This window comes from Bos indicus, chromosome 18 (genome assembly GCF_029378745.1).
Source record: "Bos indicus isolate NIAB-ARS_2022 breed Sahiwal x Tharparkar chromosome 18, NIAB-ARS_B.indTharparkar_mat_pri_1.0, whole genome shotgun sequence".
In the NCBI taxonomy this organism is placed as follows: Eukaryota; Metazoa; Chordata; class Mammalia; order Artiodactyla; family Bovidae; genus Bos; species Bos indicus.
The window spans coordinates 55481324-55504846 of NC_091777.1; the positions used below are offsets into that span (position 1 = coordinate 55481324).

General features: G+C 46.3%; 1 protein-coding gene, 1 long non-coding RNA gene and 1 pseudogene across 8 annotated transcripts; 1 reads left to right on the forward strand and 2 right to left on the reverse strand.

Annotated features, from left to right (window-relative positions):
- Window positions 1-3256: 3256 nt before the first annotated feature.
- LOC109573061 (zinc finger protein 34-like) lies at window positions 3257-12297 on the forward strand. 7 transcript variants are annotated; one of them, XM_070771383.1, is made up of 5 exons: window positions 6276-6443; window positions 7005-7128; window positions 7600-7814; window positions 8892-9290; window positions 10253-12297. In XM_070771383.1, the coding sequence occupies exons 3-5, from the start codon at window positions 7704-7706 to the stop codon at window positions 10952-10954; spliced, it is 1212 nt and encodes a 403-aa protein (XP_070627484.1). In that variant the 5' UTR covers window positions 6276-6443; window positions 7005-7128; window positions 7600-7703; the 3' UTR covers window positions 10955-12297. The 7 variants fall into 7 exon arrangements, with proteins under 7 accessions (XP_019835840.2, XP_070627488.1, XP_070627484.1 ...); XM_070771384.1 differs by having other exon boundaries at window positions 7009-7128; XM_019980281.2 differs by lacking the exons at window positions 6276-6443; window positions 7005-7128 and adding an exon at window positions 3257-3333.
- LOC139177160 (uncharacterized) lies at window positions 5874-6740 on the reverse strand. The gene is made up of 2 exons (XR_011561641.1): window positions 6612-6740; window positions 5874-6284 (listed from the first exon to the last, which is right to left on the reverse strand). It is a non-coding gene; the product is annotated as an uncharacterized lncRNA (long non-coding RNA).
- A 1546-nt stretch (window positions 12298-13843) lies between the features above and the next one.
- On the reverse strand, window positions 13844-14793 carry LOC109572181 (vomeronasal type-1 receptor 2-like; annotated as a pseudogene).
- Between the last annotated feature and the right edge of the window lie 8730 nt (window positions 14794-23523).

The following is a 23523-nucleotide window of genomic DNA, read 5'->3' on the forward strand; positions in this document are numbered from 1 at the left end:
TCTGGGGAATTCCCTGGTAGTCCAGTGGTTAGAACTCTGCATTCTCACTACTGAGGGCAAGGGTTCAATCCCTGGTCAGGGATCTAAAATCCTGTAAACTGTGTGGCCAAAAGGAAAGAAAGAAAGAAAAAACCTGTATCTGGAGTCTGCCTACTGGGGAGCTTCCAAATAGGATAAAGATAAGTTAATACTTAATGGCAGCTGGAGTTGGGGTTTCTGTTATTGTAGGTGATGTGGGGGACTGAATTCTCCTGCAGGTGATAGAAATCCAGGCAGAAATAGCACAGCACTTCTCAAATTTTACGAATGGATGAATCACCAGTCAGTCTAAATGGGGCCCGATATTTTATCATTGTTGTCGTTTAGTCGCTAAGTCATGTCTGACTCTTTCAACACCCCATGGACTGTAGCCAGCCAGGCTCCTCTGTCTGTTGGATTTCCCAGGCAAGAATACTGGAGTGGGTTGCCATTTCCTTCTCCAGGGGATCTTCCCAACCCAGGGAGGGAACTGGCATTTCCTGCATTGGCAGGCAGAATCTTTACCACTGAGCCACCAGGGAAGCCCCCAAGATTGTATAAGGTTCTCCAATGATGCGGTTGCTGCTGGACTGTGGAGCACACTTTGAGTAGCAACAAAGGAGCTTGATATAAAAGGGGGTCCAGCCAGTCACATCACTGGGAAATCAGAGGCTTCAAGTGCAGCTGAATCCAGGAGCTCAGATAATGTCAGGTTTCTCCTCTGTGCTTCTGCCTTTTGTGTGTGGGTTCTTTCAAAAGAAGGCAATCTCCTTTGGCTGAGAAAGATAGTGACTTGGAGCCCTAATCTCATATCCTCAGATTTTGGTCCCCTTTCCATCAGCATCCCTGTATCAAGTCTCAAAGAAGAAACTGTTCAGATGTACCAAGAGTATCAGTATCAGTTATCTATGGTTGCATTAATACTGTGTAACAACCATGACACTTCAAAGCTATTTAATGATAAGCATTGATTGTTTTTGTCTTTCATTGCCTCTTGTTTATGTGTTACTCAAAAACTTGAGCAAGCCTCAGGAAATTGATTACCCAGAGACCTTGTTAAGACATAGACATCGCCCTGAATTTCTGATTGAGTAGGTCTGAGGAAGGGCCTGAGAATTTACATGTCTAATGATGCTGACGCACCTGGTTTAAAGACCATGCTCGGAGAATCACTGTTCTGATCAGTCAGCCTGGACACCTGCCTATTCCTATAATAGGACGACGGGGCAGACAGAATGTACAGGATCACAAAGATTGAGGAGTTTGGGGGATTTTTATATTTATTATTTATTTGGCTCCACTGGGTCTTCATTGCAGCATGTGGGATCTAGTTCCCTGACCAGGGATTGGACCCAGGTCCCCTGCATTGGGAGCATGGAGTCTTAGCCACTGGACCACCAGGGAAGTTCCAAAGAGGGAGGGTTGTTCAAGAAAGGAGGCAGTAAGAATTCTGAGCAGACAAACCCCACCGCAGTCCAGTGCACATCAATGTCCCAAACCTCCCCACTTAACTGTTTTATACTTAGATTCTTGGACGTGGGTTAGGGAGAGTCCTAGGAGGGAAAGAGCTCAGCTGTACTGTAAATTGAAGAAGGGCTAGTAGAAGAGGGTCAGGGTATGAGAAAGGCAGAGATGTGGATAGTGACATCAGGACCTTAAACATACAGGAGGAACAGGAGATGAGTCTTCATTCTGGGAGCAGTGGGAAGCCATTCAGTTTTTCATGTGGGATGGGGGGGTGCTCCCTGGTGGTCCAGTTATTAAGAATCTGCTTTGCAATGCAGGGATGTGGGTTCCATCCCTGTTTGGGGGAACTAAGATCCCACATGCTGAGGAGAAGCTAAGCCCACACGCCACAACCACTAAAGCCCAGACAGCACAACTAAAGAGTCGGTGCCCCTCGATGCAGCAAAATAAATTAATTTTTTAAAAAGAGATGGGGTAAAATCTCACAAAAAAATTTTTTTCACACAAGGGCATGGCTTGATGGGGCGCCCCTGGTGGTTCAGACAGTAAAGAATCTGCTTGCAATGCAGAAGATCCAGGTTCGATCCCTGGGTTGGGAAGATCCCCTTGGAGAAGGAAATGGCAATCCACTCCAGTATTCTTGCCTGGAGAATTCCATGGACAGAGGAGCCTGGCGGGCTACAGTCCATGGGGTCGAAAAGAATCTGACACGATTGAGTGAATGACACACACACACCCATGGCTCGACTGGATGTACAGAAATAAAATTACCCCTGGCAGCTTTCTTGTGACAAATGGATTGGATGTGAGTGCAGAGGAAGAAGAGGTTTATGGTCAGCAAAACGGGACAGAGCAAAAGTTTCTTCAGAGAACTAGATCTTGAAGGATGCATTTGACAGGGTAAAAATGGGGAAGTGCATTCTCTGTAGAGGGAACAGGGTGTGTAACAGTTTTCCCTTGGGGAAGGCAAGAGAAAACTCTAAAGTTCAGTGACCCTTGGACCTCTACACGCTCTACATGCCCAGCACAATCCCTTCAGGCCTCTGCTCAAATGTCACCTTCTTCTAAAAGCCATCCCTAAACTGTCCATTTAAAGAGCCATTCCACCCCCTTTCTCTGCTCTATTTTTCACAGGCGCTATCACTGCCTGAAATTGTGCCATACATCTCTACCAGGTCAGCACTGGTCTTGGTTAACATCCCTGCTCCACTCCTTGCCATGTGCCCTTCTGTTGCTTAATCTCTGTTTCTGTAGCTTAATCTCTGTTTGTTACTGATTGGGGACAGCGGTACCTCTCTCACAGGGCTTTGTGAAATAGATGAATTAGGGTGTGTACGGATGTTCTCACATAATCTGCATTCCCTCTTCTCCCAAAGCATTTCAATTACCTATTAATATACCGTTTGCTCTATCGATTTGCTCTAACAATGTGTTCCTCCTTGTTATTAATAGTCCATCTTTCCCCGTCAAAGTATAAGCTCTCTTTTGTTTCCCACTGTATCTCCAGTGCTTAGAACAGTGTCCAGCGCAAAGTGAGCACTGAACAAGAAAGATGAAAGAATAAAAATGGCAGCCTGGCTTGCAGGGCTAGTGCTTCATCATGCCTCATTGTTGCTATGGTGACATTGGAGACTGCCAGAAGATTCTCAGCTTCAGTAACTGTTTTTATCCGGCTCACCCATTGGCCACCGGTGTCTCCGCTGTAGCAGCCAGAAAACTACAACTCCCGGCAAGCTGAGCGCCTCCAGCTCCGACCGCTAAGCGTGGGCGCCTGCGCAGTAGAATCTGCTGCCCGGAGTTTTACTAGAGCGGTTCAGGGCGCAGGGTCGGATGGAAGCAGAAGAATGGGTGAGGTTGGGGGCGGGGGGGGGGGGGGGAACCCTTTGCTCGCTGAGCATTGTGGGGCCCCCTAGTTTCTTCTGGCTCTCTCGGGTCTAAAGGGTCTGGGTCTCAGAACATCTCACCGTGAGGTGGGTGGAGGAGACTGCTCCGGTTTCCATAGTAATGAGCCTGGCTAGGTGCGCGGAGGGTTGCTACGGGGGACTGCGGGTAGAGAGAGAGATCAGAGACTGGCGTTGCCATGGCAACCCTGGGGCAGACGAAGATGGGGGTGAGATGAAGGGATTTAAGGGTTGTCATGGGAGAAAATAGAATAACAGCCCGAGGAACTAACTGAGATGCTCGGAGGAACGGAGGTGTGATGGGGAATCGGGTGTGAAATTGGGGGCGTTATGAGATACTAGGGGAGTGGGACTCTTTTAACGAATTCTTATGTAAAAAGATCGGAACGAGAATAGGGTTGTTTGTGCGGTTGTTACAGGATTCTTATAGAGACGAGTGGAGGCTTGTAGGGAGCATTGGAATGTTTGGGATTGGGGGGGGGGGGGAGTTACAGGAAGAGTTTGATGACAGGAAGAGTTTGATGTTGAGGTGTAATCAGAAGTTGTATGGGCTTCACTGGTGGCTCAAACGGTGAAGAATCTGCCTGCAGTGCAGGAGACCCGGGTTGGATCCCCTTCTCGGGTCGGGAAGATCCCCTGGAGAAGAGAATGGCTACCCACTCCAGTATTCTTGCCTGGAGAATTCCATGGACAGAGGAACCTGGCAGGCGACAGTCCATGGGATCACAAGAGTTCGACATGACTGAGCGGCTCACACTGTACAGCTAGGTTGTCCAATATTGTAGCAGGTACCCGCATGTGGCTAACTTACAGTGAAATATAATTAAAAATTCAGTTCTTCAGCCACACTCACTCCATTGCAAATACTGTTTTGGACACTGATGATGTAGAACATTTCCATTATCAAAGAAAGTTCTGTTGGCCGGCGCTGATATACAGGGTGAACTGGGATGTTAAAGGGAACTGGAGTTTCCTGACTCCTAACTGTCCGGACATATCTCTTATCACTTGCCATCCTGCCTCACCTACAGCGGGCTCCATCCCTTTGCAAAAACAGAACCAGCTTAATTCATTGTTTGCCCCTTCCAGTCCCTTTCCTGTATTGCTCATCCAACTCTTTGCCTTTCAGGCCTCCCAGGAGAGGATGTCCTGGACAGCCCTATTTAAAGTAGCCCACCACCCTCTTCCTACCACCAGCAACTATCCTATCTCCCTGTATTATTTCTTACAGAAGCTTTATCAGAATCTAAAAAAGTATATTGTTGCCGTCTCTGGGGTCGCACCGAGTCGGACACGACTGAAGCGACTTAGCAGCAGCAGCAGCAGCATTTATCTTTTAATTGCTCATCTTCCCCACTAGGGGGAGGTCTTGTGCTATTTACCATGAAAAATTCCAGTGCCCAGAAGAGTGCCTGGCACAAAGGGGACACTCCATAAATTTTGTTGATTAAACGAATGGAGGTGATTCAGAATTTGAGAGCTGTGGTATTACAGGGATGATTAGGAGTGTTAGAGTCATAGTAGAGTTGGGGGACATAGAAGAGGAACTGATACCAGGAATTCAAGTGTTAAGGAATTGGGACATGAGTGTTACATTAGAAAATGAATGTGTGCTCCAACTGAAAAGTAAAAATAAAAAACTTTTAAAAGAAAATGTATGAACAAAGCAAACAAACAAAAAGACACACAAATATGGGGGTGGTAGAGGAGGACTTGGGATGTTCCCTGGAACTCATTGCTATTTGCAGGATTATTAAATGCCCAGTGCCTCAGTCTCCTCATCTGTAAATGGAAATAATAGTAGTATCCATCTGATAAGTTTGAAGAATAACTAAGGAACAATACATGCAATATGTTTGGAAGACTGCCTGTCATCATCAAAATTATCACTGAAGTTAAAAGCAGGAGTTGGTATACACAGGGTCCTGCCCCCTTGCTCCACCCCCAAGCTTGGTCTCATGAACCTGGGAAGAACCCTAGGGTTCCAAAAATATGGTTTGAAACCCAGTCTGCTGAAGAAGGCCATTTGAGACTGTGGGCCTGTGTTCTTTGTAGTAAAGAAAGGGTAGCAGTAACTCTTCTCTGTGTAGGTAGTACAGACCTCTCTTCACAGTTGGCCTTCTTCCCTCATCAAAATCCTGTGCCTGCCCCCATGCCGATATTTAATCAGCCCTCATTGTGCCAGGTGGTTTACCTACAAGATCACCCCAAACACTCAAGGAGGTGGCTATCATGATGGCTTTCCAGCTGGGGAAATTAAATCATAGAGGTTCAGTGACTTTCCTAAGGACACACAGCAGAGAGGAGGGTAGTTCCCTGCTCAACCTCCACCCCTGCACTTTCAATGGCTCTCATTTTAGCAAAGAATGTCTGAACGGAGTCATACACAGCAGGCCACCAAAACGGCTGTCACGCATTTGTTGAGGCTCCTATCTGAGCCTCAGTTTCTTCATGTGGAAAATGGGGCTAATAGTAATGCCCCAAGGCTGTTTTGAAAAATGAGAATGCTGTGCTTTTATTTAGCGGATGTTAAGCACATCTGTAATTGGTTATTACTATATATCTGCCCTCCCCGTTTCTTTTTGAGAGACTGAAGCAGTGGTTTGATGTTAAGTGGAGATTAGTGAAGTTACTCGGAGAAGGCAATGGCAAGCCACTCCAGTACTCTTGCCTAGAAAATCCCATGGATGGAGGAGCCTGGTAGGCTGCAGTCCATGGGGTCGCTACGAGTCGGACGCGACTGAGCTACTTCACTTTCACGCAATGGAGAAGGAAATGGCAACCCACTCCAGTGTTCTTGCCTGAAGAATCCCAGGGACGGCAGAGCCGGGTGGGCTGTCGTCTATGGGGTCGCACAGAGTCGGACACGACTGAAGTGACTTAGCAGCAGTGAAGTTACTGAGGGAGAGAAAAACCCCTTGTTAATCTCCAGATAAAAACCAGCCACTGTACCAGAAATGCACTGCGCATGCGCATTCGGGTGGGGGATGGGCCGCTGCCTCCATTCCTATTGTGGATGCAGACTCCTGTGAATCCGCAATATACCTGAACCGAAAGGTGAGCCGACGAAGTTTGGGAAGATACGGGTCGAATCTGAAAGGCACTGGGGGAGCCCGAGGTCCGCTCAGTCCTAGTTGAAGGGACTCCCTTTATACTTCGCACCCCTCCCCGCTCGGGTAATGGTCTCGCCCGATTCTCGTTCTCTTCCACCACTCCAGGATATACCAAGTTTCCAGCAGAGGGGTGGGGTAGTAGGGACCATTCAGCAGACGAGACCCTTGTCTCCCAGGTCAAGAAAAAATGGGGGGAGGGGGGAAAGGGGGTCCAAACGGAGGAGGAGCGGGGAGGCCTTCAGGAGACTGTGTCAAGGGGGCGGGGCCTGGAAGACCTTTGTCAAAAAAAGCAGGCGGGGCCTCTGGGTGGGCGAGTTTATTGGGTGCGAAGGTGGGAGTTGGGGTGGGCGAGTTCATTGTGTGTCCGAATGAGGGGGATGAATGGTTGGGAGAGACCATTGTTTGGAGAAATTTGGGCAATGTTTGGGAGTGACCTCTGCGTGTATGAATGGGGAGGGTCAGGGTGAATGGATGTGCAGGTAACAGGTTTGAATTGTGCTTTGAGGCAGGAGTTGAATTCTGACAGAGAACAGAGGCTCTGAGATGTGGGTGAACAACAGGTGCAAACGCCCCATTGACGGAAGAGTCAGGGACCTACTTGCAGAAGGAGGGTCTACCAGTTATGGAATGTAAGGTCCGCGGGCAAACATATCGAGAGTGATGCTGGAGAGGATGAGGGGGACATATCAGAGGGGCCCGGACGGCCAGGCTGAGGGGCCTGACGCCGTCCCACGGTACTGCGGAGCCATGGGCGGGTTGTGAGCCGGAGACAGGCAAGATCAGCTCTGGGTGTAGAAAGACCTGCCTGGGGCCGTGTGCGAAATGGACTGGAGAGGAGAGACCGGAGGCAGGGAGGCCCTGGAGCCAGGCTGGGCGAGGACACCGGTTTCAGGGCTGTGGCGAGGGAGAGTACAGTGTGTAGTTGGTGGCGGAGGCCATGGGAATGTCTGCCATTGTTCCGAGGAGGGTGTTGGAGAGAAAAGGCCTTCCTTGCCACCCCCGCCACCCCCAGGGCAGATGAGAACTCTAAGGAGTTCTCCTTTTCAACACCAGGAGCGTGGAGAAAACCCTCCCTGTCACCTCCCTTCTTTCTTCCTCAGCCCCCTTTGCCTCCTCACCACTAGGAGTTGACCTGTAGCAGCCCTGCCTCACCCTCCCTTCAGCATCCAGAGCCCAAGAGCTCATCAGGGACAGACTCCACCTCATGAAGCCGGGAGATGGAGAAGTGGATCCCGGAGAACCCCCAGACTGTCTGGGGTTTGATCCATCTCACCTGAGGACACACCCTGAGGATGCTGAGGACCCAGAAGAAGAGGTGAGACCCCACCCCCCACCCCAGGGGCTGGGTCTCAGTCTGCATAGAGGTTCAAGCAGCTATGAGTTTGATCCCCAGGTCTATCACCTCCTGGCTTGATGAGAAGGAAAGGTCTCGGGGAGAAGTGACGTTAGACCAAAGACCCGATCAAGGTGAGGGAGGGGAAAAGGGTCCCAGGCACCAACTCCCTTGAGGAGGCTTTGGGTGTGGCCAGAGCCTGGTGGGCCTAGGGGAGACAGCGAGAGAGGAGGTCCAAGGGGGAACGCAGGCGGGTCGTGCAGGGCCTCCTGGGTCTTGGTGAGGACTCTTCAGGGCACTGAGCGAACCGACGTGAGCTCACGTAGGTGTTAACAGGCGCCCTCTGGCGGCCGCGTGGGGAACAGACCTGGGGACTGGGGTTTGAGGCAGGGAATCGAGAGAGCAGACAATTGCAGTAACCCGGGCAAGAGATGGGGCTTCCCAGGTGGCACCAGCGGTAAAGAGCCCGCCTGCGAGTGCAGAAGACATAAGAGACGCGAGTTCGATCCCTGGGTCGGGAAGATCCCTTGGAGGAGGGCACGGCAACCCACTCCAGTATTCTTGACAGGAGAATCCCATGGACAGAGAAGCCTGGCGGGCTACGGTCCATAGGGTCACAAAGAGTCGGACACGACTGAGCACGCTGCACGGGCAAGAGGTGATTGGGCTCATAAGAGGGTGCTGTCTGTGGAGGTGATGAGATGTGGTCCGATTCTGGATGTATTTTCAAGTTGGCGCCAACAGGCTTAATAAGGGATTAGATGAAGGTGTGTGAGAAAGAGGTGGCAGGTTTTTGCCCCGAGCACTTGGAAGGGAAGAAGCTGCCTTTTCCTCAGATGAAGGTATCAGAAGGGCCAGGCGTGGAGTGAGGGGACAGGACTTCAATCATAACCCATTTGATCCGCATCGCCGCCGCTCCAGGAGGGAGGTCCCGTTATCTGCCCATTTTGCAGATCAGACAGTTGCAGTTTCAAGCCACGGCCATGCCTAGGCAGCTGTGGAATCGGGGGAGAGGGGGCGGATGACCCTAGGACTGTGCCCTCTCTCCACCTCTCCCAGGCGCCCGGAGGAGCCAAGGCGGAGTCGGGGACCCTGGTGCAGCTCATCGACGAGCACGGGGCGTACTCGACCGCGCGCCTGGTGCCCGACGGTTCCGTGGAGGAGCGCTCCGAGAAGAGGGGGCCAGGCTTGCTCGGCGCCGGCTCTGAGGGCTGGGAGGGGCTGGCACGGCCCAGGCGATTCAGCTGCGCCGCCTGCGGGAAAGCCTTCAAGCGCGCGTGGGAGCTGCTGAGCCACGAGGTGGTGCACACGGTCGCGCGGCCCTTCCGCTGTGGTCTGTGCGCGGCCGCCTTCAAACGCCACTCGGACTGCAAGAGTCACCGGCTGGTGCACAGCGACGAGCGGCCGCACGGCTGCGACGCCTGCGGCAAGCGCTTCAAGCGAGCCAGCAACCTACAGGTGCGGTCCGCGGGGCGGGGCCAAAGGAGGCGGGGCCTGCAGAAAAGGGGTAGGGCTGAACGGGGATGGGTGAGGTGTCCAGAGATGGGCGGGGCCTGTAGAAAGGGGCGGGGCAGGGTGTTGAACCAGATGTTGTTCAGCTGCTCGTCGCGTCTGACTCTGCGACTCCATGGAGTGCAGCACGCCAGGCTTCCCCGTCCTTCACTATCTTCCGGAGTTTGCTCAAACTTACGTCCATTGAGTCCAGGGACCCTGAAATTCTTTGCCCAAGGAGCCCTAAGGCTGCTTCCAGGGCTCTCTCCAGATCCACCATCCCCAGGTGCACTTTGCCCCCCTCTAGCAGGAATAACCCTCTAGCCTGGAAGGGAGGCAGGGAGGCTTGGGCATCTGGGCAGGGCTGTCCATCTGTGGGTGCAATATCCCCTGAGGCCTGAGAAGCCCCTGCCAGCTGACCTGGGCCACCAAGTTCTAGTGTGCAATTCTGAGGATTCCAAAAATTGTGAATTCGAACCTAGGCTTCTAGATCATGGTGAAGGTCTATTTGTTAAGGAGAAGGAAGAACCTATTTTATTTGATAGTTTGATTTGTAGTTTTTAAAAATGCTTAAACAATTGGTATGTGTACCTTCATGGGCTTCCCTGATGGCTCAGTGGGAAAGAATTCACCTGCCAAACAGGAGGCGGGAGTTCAGTTGGGTTGGGAAGAAAGAGCCCCTGGAGAAGGGAATGGCAACCCGCTCCAGTATGCTTGCCTGGGAAATCCCATGGACAGAGGAGCGTGCGGGCTACAGTCCATGGGGTCGCCAAAGAGTCGGGCGTGAATCAGCAACTAAACCACAACAAATGTATACTTTAACCTAGTCTCTTTCCCAGAGACCTACGAGGACTAGGGGTGAATCTGTCTGGAGAGGAGTGTCGTGCAGAGATGCGTGTCCTCACTCCCTATGCTCTCCCCGTCCCTAGGAGCACCGCCGCATCCACACGGGCGAGCGTCCCTTCCCCTGCCAGTCCTGCCCAAAGCGCTTCAAGACCCCCTACGAGCTGCATCGCCACGAGCCGCTGCACGCTCCCTCGAGGCCCTTCCCCTGCCCGGACTGCGGCAAGGCCTTCGCGGCAGGGCCGGCCCTGCTTCTCCACCGGCGGCAGCACTGCGTAGACAAGCCGCACGCGTGCGGGGTGTGCGGCAAGCGCTTCACCCACAGTCACAGCCTGCGGGTGCACGAGCGTGTGCACACGGGCGATCGGCCCTTCGTGTGCCCGCTGTGCGCCAAGGCCTTCAAGCAGTCCAACGCGCTGGCCTCTCACCGCCGCGTGCATTCGGGGGAGCGGCCCTACCGGTGCGCCACGTGCGGCAAGGCTTTCAAGCAATCGTCCTACCTTGCCATCCACCGGCGCACGCACACAGGCGAGCGGCCCTACCCCTGCGACGCCTGCGGCAAAGCCTTCTCCAGGCCCTCGCTGCTCCTGCAGCATCGCCGGGTGCACAGCCCCGTGCGCCCCCACGCCTGTCGCTTCTGCCCCAGGCACTTCAAGGACCTGAACTACCGCGCAGTCCACGAGAGGCTGCACACGGGAGACACGCCCTACAAGTGTGGTCTCTGTGGCAAGGGCTTCGCGCATCCCAGCAACCTGCTGCAGCATCAGAGCGTGCACCCGGATGGGTGAGGGTGGGGTGTGGGGCCGCGAGGAGGCCAACGAGGGCTCCAGAGCTGGAATGGGAGGGAACCCAGTCCAGTGGACGCCGGGTTTCGGACAGCGCCGTCCAATAGCATCTCTGCAGAAACACTGTGCATCTAGGTGGTCCAGTATCTTAGCACCAGGCCCCTGTGGTTCCTTTGAGTGTTTGAAACCTGGTTAGTGCCCCTGTGGACATGATTTTTTTTGGAGGGGTGTAACTTTTTAGTTTGCAGTCCTTTAGACTCACAAGAAGTTGCAAAGATTAGCACAGAGCTTTCCCATGTACCCTTCACCCAGCTCCCTGCCATGGATACCATCTTAGCCTTCCTGGCACCATGTACCTGCGTGCATGCTCAGTCCTGTCCGATTCTTTGCGACCCCCTGGACTGTAGCCTGCCAGGCTCCTTTGTCCATAGGGTTTCCCAGGCAAGAATACTGAGTGGGTTTCCATTTTCTTCTCCAGGGGATCTCCCCGACCCAGAGATTGAACCTGTGTCTCCTGCACTGGCAGGCAGGGTTTTTGTTTTTGTTTTTACCACTGAGCCACCTGGGAAGGCCCAGCATACTCCCAATAACCAGGAAATTGATTCTCATAAGATTCTGTTAACTCAGGTACAGATCTTACTCAGAGATCACCAAAACATGAGTGACTATTTAAGCTCACTGAATTTAAGTCAATTTCCATTTAAATAGCCACCGGTGTCTACTTGCTGCCATCCTGTACAGTGCAAGTCTAAGGCCTGAAGGCATGAGGGGTGCTGGGCAGTGGCTGTGACATTTGAAGAATTGTTGTACATGCCCATGTGAGCCACTTAATATTCTTGAGAAGGACTTTTCAGAGGACCTTTAACAGAGCCTTTTTTTTTTTTTTCCCTTTCAAAGCCAAGAGGAAAGTTTATAAATCTCATTCCAGGGCAGAAAGTGCCCACATTGAAACCCAACACACTGGTATTATGTGGTGTAAATTTACATGGTAATAACTTTGACCAAATCACAGCTGCTCCCAGGTGTAGCCTCTTAGGTGGCCCTTTGGCTGTTTCAGCTTTCCTTATCACGAAAACATCAGTGTGGTAATGAGGTCATGTGGTCATCTTGTGTCTTCCCATGCATAAAAAAGCGCTGAATTCCTTCACTTGGAATATCTGGTTTTCCTTAAATAACAATAATCATTTGATGTTCTGACTACCTGCCCTTTGTTGCAAAACCTCTGTATGACCTGGGTCGTCCCCTTGCCTCCTCAGAGCAGTTCTCTCAGTGTCATTTGAGATGCTGCCTCCCAGGCTTGAAGTCCTAAGAATTCCCACCGAATAAAACATAACTGTCAACTTTTAGGTGGTGACTATTTTTTTTTAAGTCGACGATGCAATTATCTGTATAGTACTGTGCCATAATAGATCTATAATACTTTTCACACAAATAATACATAAAAAACCAGACACTAAAAATACAGAAAACATTTTTAATCTTAGAGAACCTCAAAAAGTACAGTAGTGCAGTACAGCAGCTGGCATACAGGGGCTGGCACCGAGTGAACAGGACAGAAGAATCACTAACCGGAGGAGAGAGACATGGTGGGGGATGGCAGAGCTGAAGGGTCATCAGCAATAGGAGACAGAGGGCAAGCCACAAATTCACCCACTCCTGACGTTGATGGCACAGATTCTGGTTCCTTGCTGGATTCAATTTTATCTACTCCCATGAAGAAACGATCTGGTGGTGTCTGGTTCGCAGCTCTCTCTCTTTTTTTTCTCCTCATAGATGACACGGCAGTACTGGATTGCATTCTGAACGGCTGACGCAACCTCCCTGTACCATTCTCCGTTCAGGTCCCGTGCTTCAAAACACAAACAGTGCCTCCTGGAATGAAGAAAATCCCCTTCCCCTTTCCTGCATCGTGAATCTCTTTGGTTCTTCAGTGAGTTCTTCTTCCTCTTGTCTCTCGTTGTCCTTTCTCCGGGCTTCTGATTCCATCAGGTCTTCATCAGTTTCATTAGTAAGCTCCTCGTGGCACACCAGGGAGTTCAGTGAAGTCAGCCTCTTGTAGATCTGGCTTGAATTAAAGGTACTGTACCACAGAACTCTACGTAGTACTGTCCAGTAAAGGACGCAAAACACAACCACTTACAGAGAATGTGTGCAAGAGACAATGTACTCCAGCTATGTGAACTAACTTATGTGATTGGACATGATTACACACAACACCCACATCTTTGAGAGTTCACAACATGCAGGTTTTGTATGTAGGCGACTTACTGTATTCCCAGAGTTGGTTGAGCAAGGTAGCAGCCACATTTTCAATAGAGCAAAATTAAGCAGATAAAGTTAGTTTTAATCACATTGTAATATGCATTTTAACTCAAAATATTGTAAACAAGCGGAGAAGGCGATGGCACCCCACTCCAGTACTCTTGCCTGGAAAATCCCATGGACGGAGGAGCCTGGTAGGTTGCAGTCCATGGGGTCGCTAGAGTCGGACACGACTGAGCGACTTCACTTTCAGTTTTCACTTTCATGCATTGGAGAAGGAAATGGCAACCCACTCCAGTGTTCTTGCCTGGAGAATCCCAGGGACGTGGGGGGGGCGGTGGGCTGCCGGCTCTGGAGTCACACAAAGTCGGACACGACTGAAGTGACTTAGCAGCAGCATTGTAAACAAGTAGTCAGTATGGAAATTATTAATTTCATATTGATGTGCTCTTTTTCATTATAAGACTTCCAGTCTGTATGTATTTTTTAATGGAGAACTTGTCTGAATTCATACTCAGCCGCATTTCAGAGTTCAAGAGCCACACAGCATTTTTTTTCCTTCTGTAAATTATAGAGACTCTTTGGTTGTCACAGGAAGTTGTGGATATGAGACCATCTATTGGATATCTTTCAAGAAAAGATGATTCTCAGCTTGGAGAGGGAAGAAGTCAATTTGGAAGTAATCTTACTGTTTTTCAGCAGCACAAAAGGGCAGACGGTTGGGTAGCAGGATGAAAATATCCCAGTAATTCTCTTCAGTCTTGAATCTTTCTCAGGTTTATGAAACACATAGAAGACAATGAAGTTGTTTGAGCAATGGAAGAAAACGAAGCAACTTACCAGCAAAAGAATAGTGTGGGTGGCTTTGATTTCAGGAGATGAGTGGCTTTGATTTCAGGAGATGACTGGGGAGAGAGGCTGGGGCTGTGAATGTGCTGGGCCCTCTGGCGGTGTTTGTAGAGGAGATTCACGGTGTAGAGACTGGACCACAGCATGAGGATCACAAAGAGGAGATCTCGAATTATTACGACACTTCCAAATGCAACCGAATGATTCTGTCTCAACTGACTCGTTTGGCAGTGTAGTGTCGAATACTCCAAACCAACAATCGTGACATTGTGATTGGCTTCTACAGTTTCAATGATGTAGCTATAGATGAGCATGTTGGTGATCCAGAAGAAAAGGAAAGAGGAGTAAACGCACGTAGAGTTTAGATCTAAGCCACGCCCACCTCGAATGAATAGGACTGATAGTGATGGCTTGGTACCCACTCAGGAGAGCAGTGGCACAGATGGAAAGACCCCGGGTAACTCTATATATGTACAAAGTGGCCTTACAGCCAACATCATCCAGAAAATGTTTTACTCCGAAGGATGACACATGTCTGGTATCAACTTGAACAAGATGGTCAAAGCATTGACCGAGGTCAGATGTATACAGATCAAATCTATGGGTTTTTTCAGGTGATTTTTATCTAAGAAGATACACACACAAAGCATGAAAAGCAATGAGTTCCCCATGAACCCAATACTAATTTGAAATATGAAGAAAAGTCCCCAGATCACTTCACTTGGAAACATTATGAGATGGATGTTTTATACACTATAGTGGGGTCAACCAGGTTTAAAATAAAATCAATTATATTGTGAAGTTATACATAATGGAGGCTGTGAAAGGATATAAGGATTGACAGTTCAGTGTCAAGGTAAGGGGTAGGAATGTTTAACTCTTCTGTATTTCAGGCCAAGATGTGTCACTTCCAGACCCTCAATTCCAGGAATTCTTGAGAATCTCTGATATAGAATTAGGTCTAAAAAATGGAGAATTCACAAATAATATTAGAATTAAAAAATGTTGCTAGGACGGAGAAGTTGACAAATACTAGAAAAATAACATGATATTACAATCATCGAGCCAACTCACTGGAAAAGACCCTGATGCTGAGAAAGATTGAAAGCCAAAGGAGAAGAGGGTGACAGAGGAAGAGGTGGTTGGAAGGCATCACGGACTCAGTGGACATGAGTTTGAGCAAGCTCTGGGAGATGGTGAAGGACAGGGGAGCCTGGCGTGCTGCAGTCCAGGAGGTCTCAAAGAGTCCAACGTGACTTAGCAACGGAACAACAACGACACCATTATCTATGCCAGTAAATTTGGAAATTTAGGAGACTGGGGGACAAAATTCCAGAAGACTTTAACTTACCCCCCAAATATATTGACATAATAGAAAGACATAAGTATATAAAGTTCCTCATGATAACACTGATCAGTAGGAAAAATTCATCCAGAAGATATACCGAAGAATGTTTCGATGTTGACGTGTGCCAAACACAGCAGATATAAATAACATCTATGAACCACTGCTAAGGGGAGAATAACAGAATATTCCATCAATCATATTATGGGCTTAATATAACTTTGGAAGCAAAAAAATAACAAAGTATGAAAAAGACAATGCCAACTCTATTACATAAGCAAAAACTTCAAAAAAAGTTACAGAATAACTGTAAAATTATGTTTACAGTGCATTAAAACAGCAAGCACTTAATCAAAGGTTTATCTGAACATAAAGATAAGCTGAACAGTTGAAACTTCATCTGCATGATTACCCAAACTAGTAGGCTAAAAGAACAAAAGTAGATGATCACTTTAATATATGCAGAAGATCATATGATAAAATTTAAGATATTCAACATATATTTATGATAGAAATATTTAGGTATTAACAATGGAAAGGAATAATCTTACCCTGACAAAAGCATCAACAATGACAAGACTCCTAATTCAGGCTACATAAGAAAAGCTTTACATTTGAGATCGGCACTAAGTAAAAATATTTTCTCTCACTCCTTCTATTCCTCATTTTTTCAGATTTCATGACCTTTACTGTAAAGAAAGAAAGTGAAGAAGGAAGACTTTTTGTCATTGACAATATATAAATTTAAAGAAGGAAACCAATATTATTGGTTATTATTGAATTATTGGACTATTTAAGAGTGATTTTCAGGATTACTGAAAGCAAAGTCAGTAAAAAAATTTTTTTTGGATTTCTATGTGCCAACATAAAAATAGTTTTTAAGTGCAATTTAAAGTGTTATTAATATAGCATAAAATCTGTTAAATCTAGGAGTTAATGTGTGATTAGAAATATGTAAAACTTCTAAGAGGAAACAATGGTGTATATTTGTCTACACGTGATTAAAGCATTTTAATTGAAAATGATGTAAAATAATTTGAGATAAATGACATTATCCATAAAAATACAATAACAAAAGGTATTATCTATTAAAAATAAAATCTTAAAATAGAAAAACAAAGGTGAGATATACTGATGGCTGGAAAAGGAATGAAGTGAAACTAAGAGGCAAATTTTATCACATGTAAATTTATAGCAACTAAATGTAGAGAAAGGGCTTCCCCCCTGGTTCAGTAAAGAACCTGTCTGCAAATGCAGGAGACACGGGAGATGTGTGTTCGATCCCTGGGTTTGGGAAGATCTCCTGGAGGAAGGAAATGGCAACCCACTCCAGTATTCTTGCCTGGAGAATTCCAGGGACAGAGGAGTCTGGCGGGCTACAGTCCATGGGGTCTCACAGAGTTGGACACGACGGAGTGATGAAGCACAACCCAAATGTAGAGAACAGAGACAAAAGAAAACGTAAATAAAGGGTGATATTAGCTGATACATGGACCATATGGAATTTTCAAATAGCTGCTAATAATACACTGAGTCAAAATACAATAAAGAAAATGTGATATGGTTTTAAATGGAAACAAAAAGAGGGACAATGAAACAGTATTGGAGAGCGATAAGTGATACTAATGAGTAAAAGAAATGAAAGAAGGAAGAAAGCAGAGCAATAGAAAAGAGAATGGGGGCAATATTAGAAGAAAGAAGATAAAATACGCTTCTATTGAACAGAAAATTAACTGAAGGTTAAATCTGAAAAAAATGGCAGACTCCATAAAGAAGTTTTGAATGGGGAAAGGGAATACTGGAAAGGTCTCCATACCACTGTCCCTTTCTTGAGGCTGAGAGTCTCAGATCCTTAAGGAAAGCAGTCAGATTTCCCAAGAAGGCGGAAGCATCTTGGACAGGCTGGGTCTGACCCACAAAGAGTGTATATGGGAGACCAGATAGCAGGGCTTCTCCTCCCAGGGGGTCCCCTTATCACCTGCTGTCTCCAGCACCTTGTTTGCTGGGGTCATCCTGATGCACCCAGAGGGGAGCAAATTGCTCTCCCAGATGCAAAGTGATTCTCCTGGTAAACTTATTAGATTTATTGACGAGGAGGCAAAGGCACCATCTGGGGATGTACATTTTCCTAATAGATCTACATCATGAACTTCAGAATCAAGAGACGTGATCAAAGTCAGTTTTCACTTCGCTGATGGAAATTCCCCCAAGACTTGTTAAACTCTGACTTCAGAGCAGCTCCTCAGAAATCACGGTTCACTTTCCCTCTTTAGCCTTTTATGCCTCCTGCTTTTTTTTTAAAATTAATTAATTAATTTTAATTGGAGGCTAATTACTTTACAATATTGTAGTGGTTTTGCCATACATTGACATGAATCAGCCATGGGTGTACATGTGTTCCCCATCCTGAAACCCCGTTCCCACCTCCCTCCCCGTCCCATCCTTCTGGGTCATCCCAGTGCACCAGCCCTGAGCACCCTGCCTCAAGCATCGAACCTGGACTGGCAATCTGTTTCACATGTGATAATATACATGTTTCAATGCTATTCTCTCAAATCATCCCACCCTCGCCTTCTCCCACAGAATCCAAAAGTCTGTTCTTTACATCTGTGTCTCTTTTGCTGTCTTGTATGTAGGGTCATCGTTACCATCTTTCTAAATTCCACATATGCCTCCTGCTTTTATTGTTTACTTTTCGTGCAGTTTTGTTGAAATAGAGTTGACATGTAACACTGTGTAAGTTTAAGGAGTATAATGTGGTGATTTGATAGACTGAACTACATGGGTTTGCAAATGAGCGGATCCACTTATACATGGATCATTTTTCCCACTAATTATGTACTGCAGTTCTACACGATCCACGGTTGACTGAATTCACTGATCCAAGACCACAAATACAGAGGGCTCACTGGATTTTCAATTGTGCGGGCGTCAGAGCCCCTAACCTTCGTGTTGTTGGTCAACTGATATTGCAAAATGACTACCATAATACAGGCAATGTCTCAGCCATCTCACATGATTACCTGTGTGCCTGTGTCTCTCTGAGTGTGTAGGACATTCAAGATCGACACTCCCCGTAACTCTCAAGTATACAGTGCAGTCTTGTTAATTAGTGTTAACTAGAGTAACCAGGCTATTGACTAGAGTCCCAGAAATTATTCATTTTAGAAATGGCAGTTTATGTCCTTTGACCAAGATCTCTCAACTTCCTCCATTGTCCAGCCCCTGACAATCACATTCTGCTGTCTGTTTCTAGGAGTCAGCCTTTCTTAATTTTCATTTTAAAATTTTAAATTATGGTATCTTTTATTATTTTTAAAATTTTTATTGAAATTACATTGTGTTTGTTTCAGGTGTACGGCAAGGTGATTCAGTTATCAGTTCAGTTCAATTCAGTCACTCAGTTGTGTCCAACTCTTTGCAAACTCATGAATCGCAGCACACCAGGCCTCCCTGTCCATCACCAACTCCTGGAGTTCACCCAGACTCACGTCCATCGAGTCAGTGATGCCATCCAGCCATCTCATCCTCTGTCGTCCCCTTCTCCTCCTGCCCCCAATCCCTCCCAGCATCAGAGTCTTTTCCAATGAGTCAACTCTTCGCATGAGGTGCCCAAAGTACTGGAGTTTCAGCTTTAGCATCATTCCTTCCAAAGAAATCCCAGGGCTGATTTCCTTCAGAATGGAGTGGTTGGATCTCCTTGCAGTCCAAGGGATTCTCAAGAGTCTTCTCCAGCACCACAGTTCAAAAGCATCAATTCTTCAGCACTCAGCCTTCTTCACAGTCCAACTCTAACATCCATACATGACCACAGGAAAAACCATAGCCCTGACTAGACGAAACTTTGTTGGCAGAGTAATGTCTCTGCTTTTGAATATGCTATCTAGTTTGGTCATAACTTTCCTTCCAAGGAGTAAGCGTCTTTTAATTTCATGGCTGCAATCACCATCTGCAGTGATTTTGGAGCCCCCCAAAATAAAGTCTGACACTGTTTCCACTGTTTCCCCATCTATTTCCCGTGAAGTGATGGGACCAGATGCCATGATCTTTGTTTTCTGAATGTTGAGCTTTAAGCCAACTTTTTCACTCTCCTCTTTCACTTTCATCAAGAGGCTTTTGAGTTCCTCCTCACATTCTGCCATAAGGGTGGTGTCATCTGCATATCTGAGGTTATTGATATTTCTCCTGGCAATCTTGATTCCAGCTTGTGTTTCTTCCAGCCCAGCGTTTCTCATGATGTACTCTGCATATAAGTTAAATAAACAGGGTGACAATATACAGCCTTGACGTCCTCCTTTTCCTATTTGGAACCAGTCTGTTGTTCCATGTCCAGTTCTAACTGTTGCTTCCTGACCTGCATATAGGTTTCTCAAGAGGCAGGTCAGGTGGTCTGGTATTCCCATCTCTTTCAGAATTTCCCACAGTTTATTGTGATCCATAGAGTCAAAGGCTTTGGCATAGTCAATAAAGCAGAAATAGATGCTTTTCTGGAACTCTCTTGCTTTTTCCATGATCCAGTGGATGTTGGCAATTTGATCTCTGGTTCCTCTGCCTTTTCTAAAACCAGCTTGAACATCAGGAAGTTCACAGTTCACATATTGCTGAAGCCTGGCTTGGAGAATTTTGAGCATTACTTTACTAGCGTGTGAGATGAGTGCAATTGTGTGGTAGTTTGAGCATTCTTAGGCATTGCCTTTCTTTGGGATTCGAATGAAAACTGACCTTTTCCAGTCCTGTGGCCACTGCTGTGTTTTCCAAATTTGCTGGCATATTGAGTGCAGCACCTTCACAGCATCATCTTTCAGGATTTGAAATAGCTCCACTGGAATTCCATCACCTCCACTAGCTTTGTTCGTAGTGATGGTTTCTAAGGCCCACTTGACTTCACATTCCAGGATGTCTGGCTCTAGATGAGTGATCACACCATCGTGATTATCTGGGTCATGAAGATCTTTTTTGTACAGTTCTTCTGTGTATTCTTGCCATCTCTTCTTAATATCTTCTGCTTCTGTTAGAAGAAATGTTAGAAAATACACTGGTCATAACAAACACCCTCTTCCAACAACACAAGAGAAGACTCTATACATGGACATCACCAGATGGTCAACACCAAAATCAAATTGGTTATATTCTTTGCAGCCAAAGATGGAGAAGCTCTATACAGTCAGCAAAAACAAGATCGGGAGCTGACTGTGGCTCAGATCATGAACTCCTTATTGCCAAATTCAGACTTAAATTGAAGAAAGTAGGGAAAACCACTAGACCATTCAGGTATGACCTAAATCAAATCCCTTATGATTATACAGTGGAAGTGAGAAATAGATTTAAGGGCCTAGATCTGATAGATAGAGTGCCTGATGAACTATGGAATGAGGTTCGTGACATTGTACAGGAGACAGGGATCAAGACCATCCCCATGGAAAAGAAATGCAAAAAAGCAAAATGGCTGTCTGGGGAGGCCTTACAAATAGCTGTGAAAAGAAGAGAAGCGAAAAGCAAAGGAGAAAAGGAAAGATATAAACATCTGAATGCAGAGTTCCAAAGAATAGCAAGAAGAGATAAGAAAGCCTTCCTCAGTGATCAATGCAAAGAAATAGAGGAAAACAACAGAATGGGAAAGACTAGAGATTCAGTTTTACATATATATAAATATACTCTTTTTTAGATTCTTTTCCATATAGGCCATTACAGAGTATTGAGTAGAGTTTCCTGTGCTATAAGTAGGTCCTTATTAGTTATCTCTTTTATATACAGCGTTGGGTATATGTCAATCCCAATCTCCCACTTTACCCTCCTCCCCACCCCTGCTTTTAATCATAAGGCTGTTTTCTACACCTGTGATTCTCTTTCTGTTTTGTAAACAAGTTCATTTGTACGACTTTCTTCGACACCACATATAAGCAACACTATTGGATATTTATTCTGAATTAGGCTTTTTTAGATTCCATATATAAATGAGATCATGTGGCTTGCCTTTCTCTGTCTGACTTATCTCGAAAAGCATAATAATCCTCAGTTTCCCAAATTGTTCCAAATGGCAGGTTTTCCTTTTTTAAAAAAATATTTCTTTTTATTTATCTTGGTTACACTGTGTCTCAGTTGTGGCTCTTGGGATCTTTAGTTGGTGCATGTGGGATGTCGGTCCCTGACCAGGGATCAAACCCGGGCCCCTGGCATTGGGAGCACAGTCTTAGCCACTGGGCCACCAGGCAAGTCCCACCTGTTTTTTTTTTTTTTTTTTTTAATTGCATCCTATTGATATTCACCAATCCAAAAACCCAGCCATTCATAATTGCCGTATTTTATCCAGGCTTTGCCTATTAAAAGTTTTGTTTCTTTTTAACTGAAATATTGTTGCCAGACATTATGCCTGTTAAGGTTTTAGGATGCTATTGGCTAGGCAAAAAAAATCTTTTTCAAATGAAAGACAACTACACAAGAGAAAATAGTTTGATCTTGAAGAGTAATGGAGAGCGTGGCAACATTCCTTTATCACAATATTCCTTGGGTGTCTATATGGGCTAGACATGAGTCCAGCCATCTAGGATGCTGGCAATGACGAAGGAGACATATGCATCGCCCCTTCCTATACTGGACAAAAAAATCACACCAAGAAACCCAAAGACTCTTATTATCTGAATGATCAGACATTTACCTGGAAGCAGGACCAGGTATGCCAAGACCTGGAGATGCAAGTGTCCGGCTGCCCTGGAATGTGACTGCAGGCTTGAAGTCCCAAACACATAGACAGGACCCAAGCAAGATGGTAACCTGCCTGGGCAAGAGGAGATTCATCATGTAGGTGACCTTGAATCTCTGGACAGTATCGTGGGGCAGGAGATGAGATGACATGGGGAAGATTCAGTAGAAGAAGGATGACCAGTAGCTGAGGACCCCAAAATGACAGGGTCAGCTCCACCAACAGTGTGACAAAGTCACCCCATCCTAACAAAACACACTGGCACATACAGACAAAACTCAATGAAAGAGTCAGAGATTGTTTCATGCTATGGATTCGCCCACATTGGTTTCAACTATTCCACTATTCCCAGGAATTCAGTTGGTTTTATTTTTCCCCACTACATATAACAGTTCAGGGAATATCTTTCCATATTCTTTCTCTGCGTATAGGTGCTCTTATGTTATAGAACTGATTTCTAAAGGTGGCTTTTGGGGTCAAGTGACAATTCAAAATTTTAACCTATGTTTCCACACTATTCAAAAAGTTTAAGGCAGTTCATAGCTCCTCTACTAATTTCATCTTATAAAGTCTTATATAAATGCTTCTTTGCATAATATTGCCCGAGGTGATGAATTTCTACTCTTGAAGACATTCCTTTCTGAGTCTTTATAAGTATCAAATAGAGAAAGTCCTTTACAAAAGATGTTGTATTGCAGATTTTTTTTTATATCCAGCATCCAGGGATTTGATAACCTATAGATCTTCTGACCTATATCAGGGGGTATATCTCATCTTGATGAAATCATGTTTATGATGTTGAGTTTATGTAAATAGATAAAACATTTTATAAGAATATTCATCAGGTTGTCTGAAGGATATGACACCCCAAATTAAGAAGGGTGACTGTGTATATATGTTTTCATAAAAGTCATTTAGGGTATTTAAACTGTGTATTCATTTCCTTTTGACTGTGCTGAGTCTTCATTGCTCCTAGGGCTTTTCTCTAGTTGTGGCAAACAGGGGCTACTCTTTAATTGAAGTACTTGGGCTTCTCATTGCGGAGACTTCTCCTGTTGCAGAGCATGGGTTTCTAGGTGCACAGGCTTCAGCAGTTGTGGCTCAAGGGCTTAGTTGCTCCATGGTATGTGGGATCTTCCCAGACCAGGGATCAAACCCATGTCTCCTGCACTGCCAGGCAGATTTTTATCCACTGTGCCACCAGGGAAGCCCAGGGTATTTTCTTGATATTCTAATTCAGTCTTTTTGTATGAGCCTTAATTTTGATGACAGATAAAATTTCATGGCAGGACCTATACGGCTTCTAGGAATTTCCTACAATTTCTGGGACACTTATAACAATGTGTCTGAGCCTCTATAGACACATTGTTAATAAACTGTTAATGTTATTTATTTGGCAATGCTTCCCATGTAATT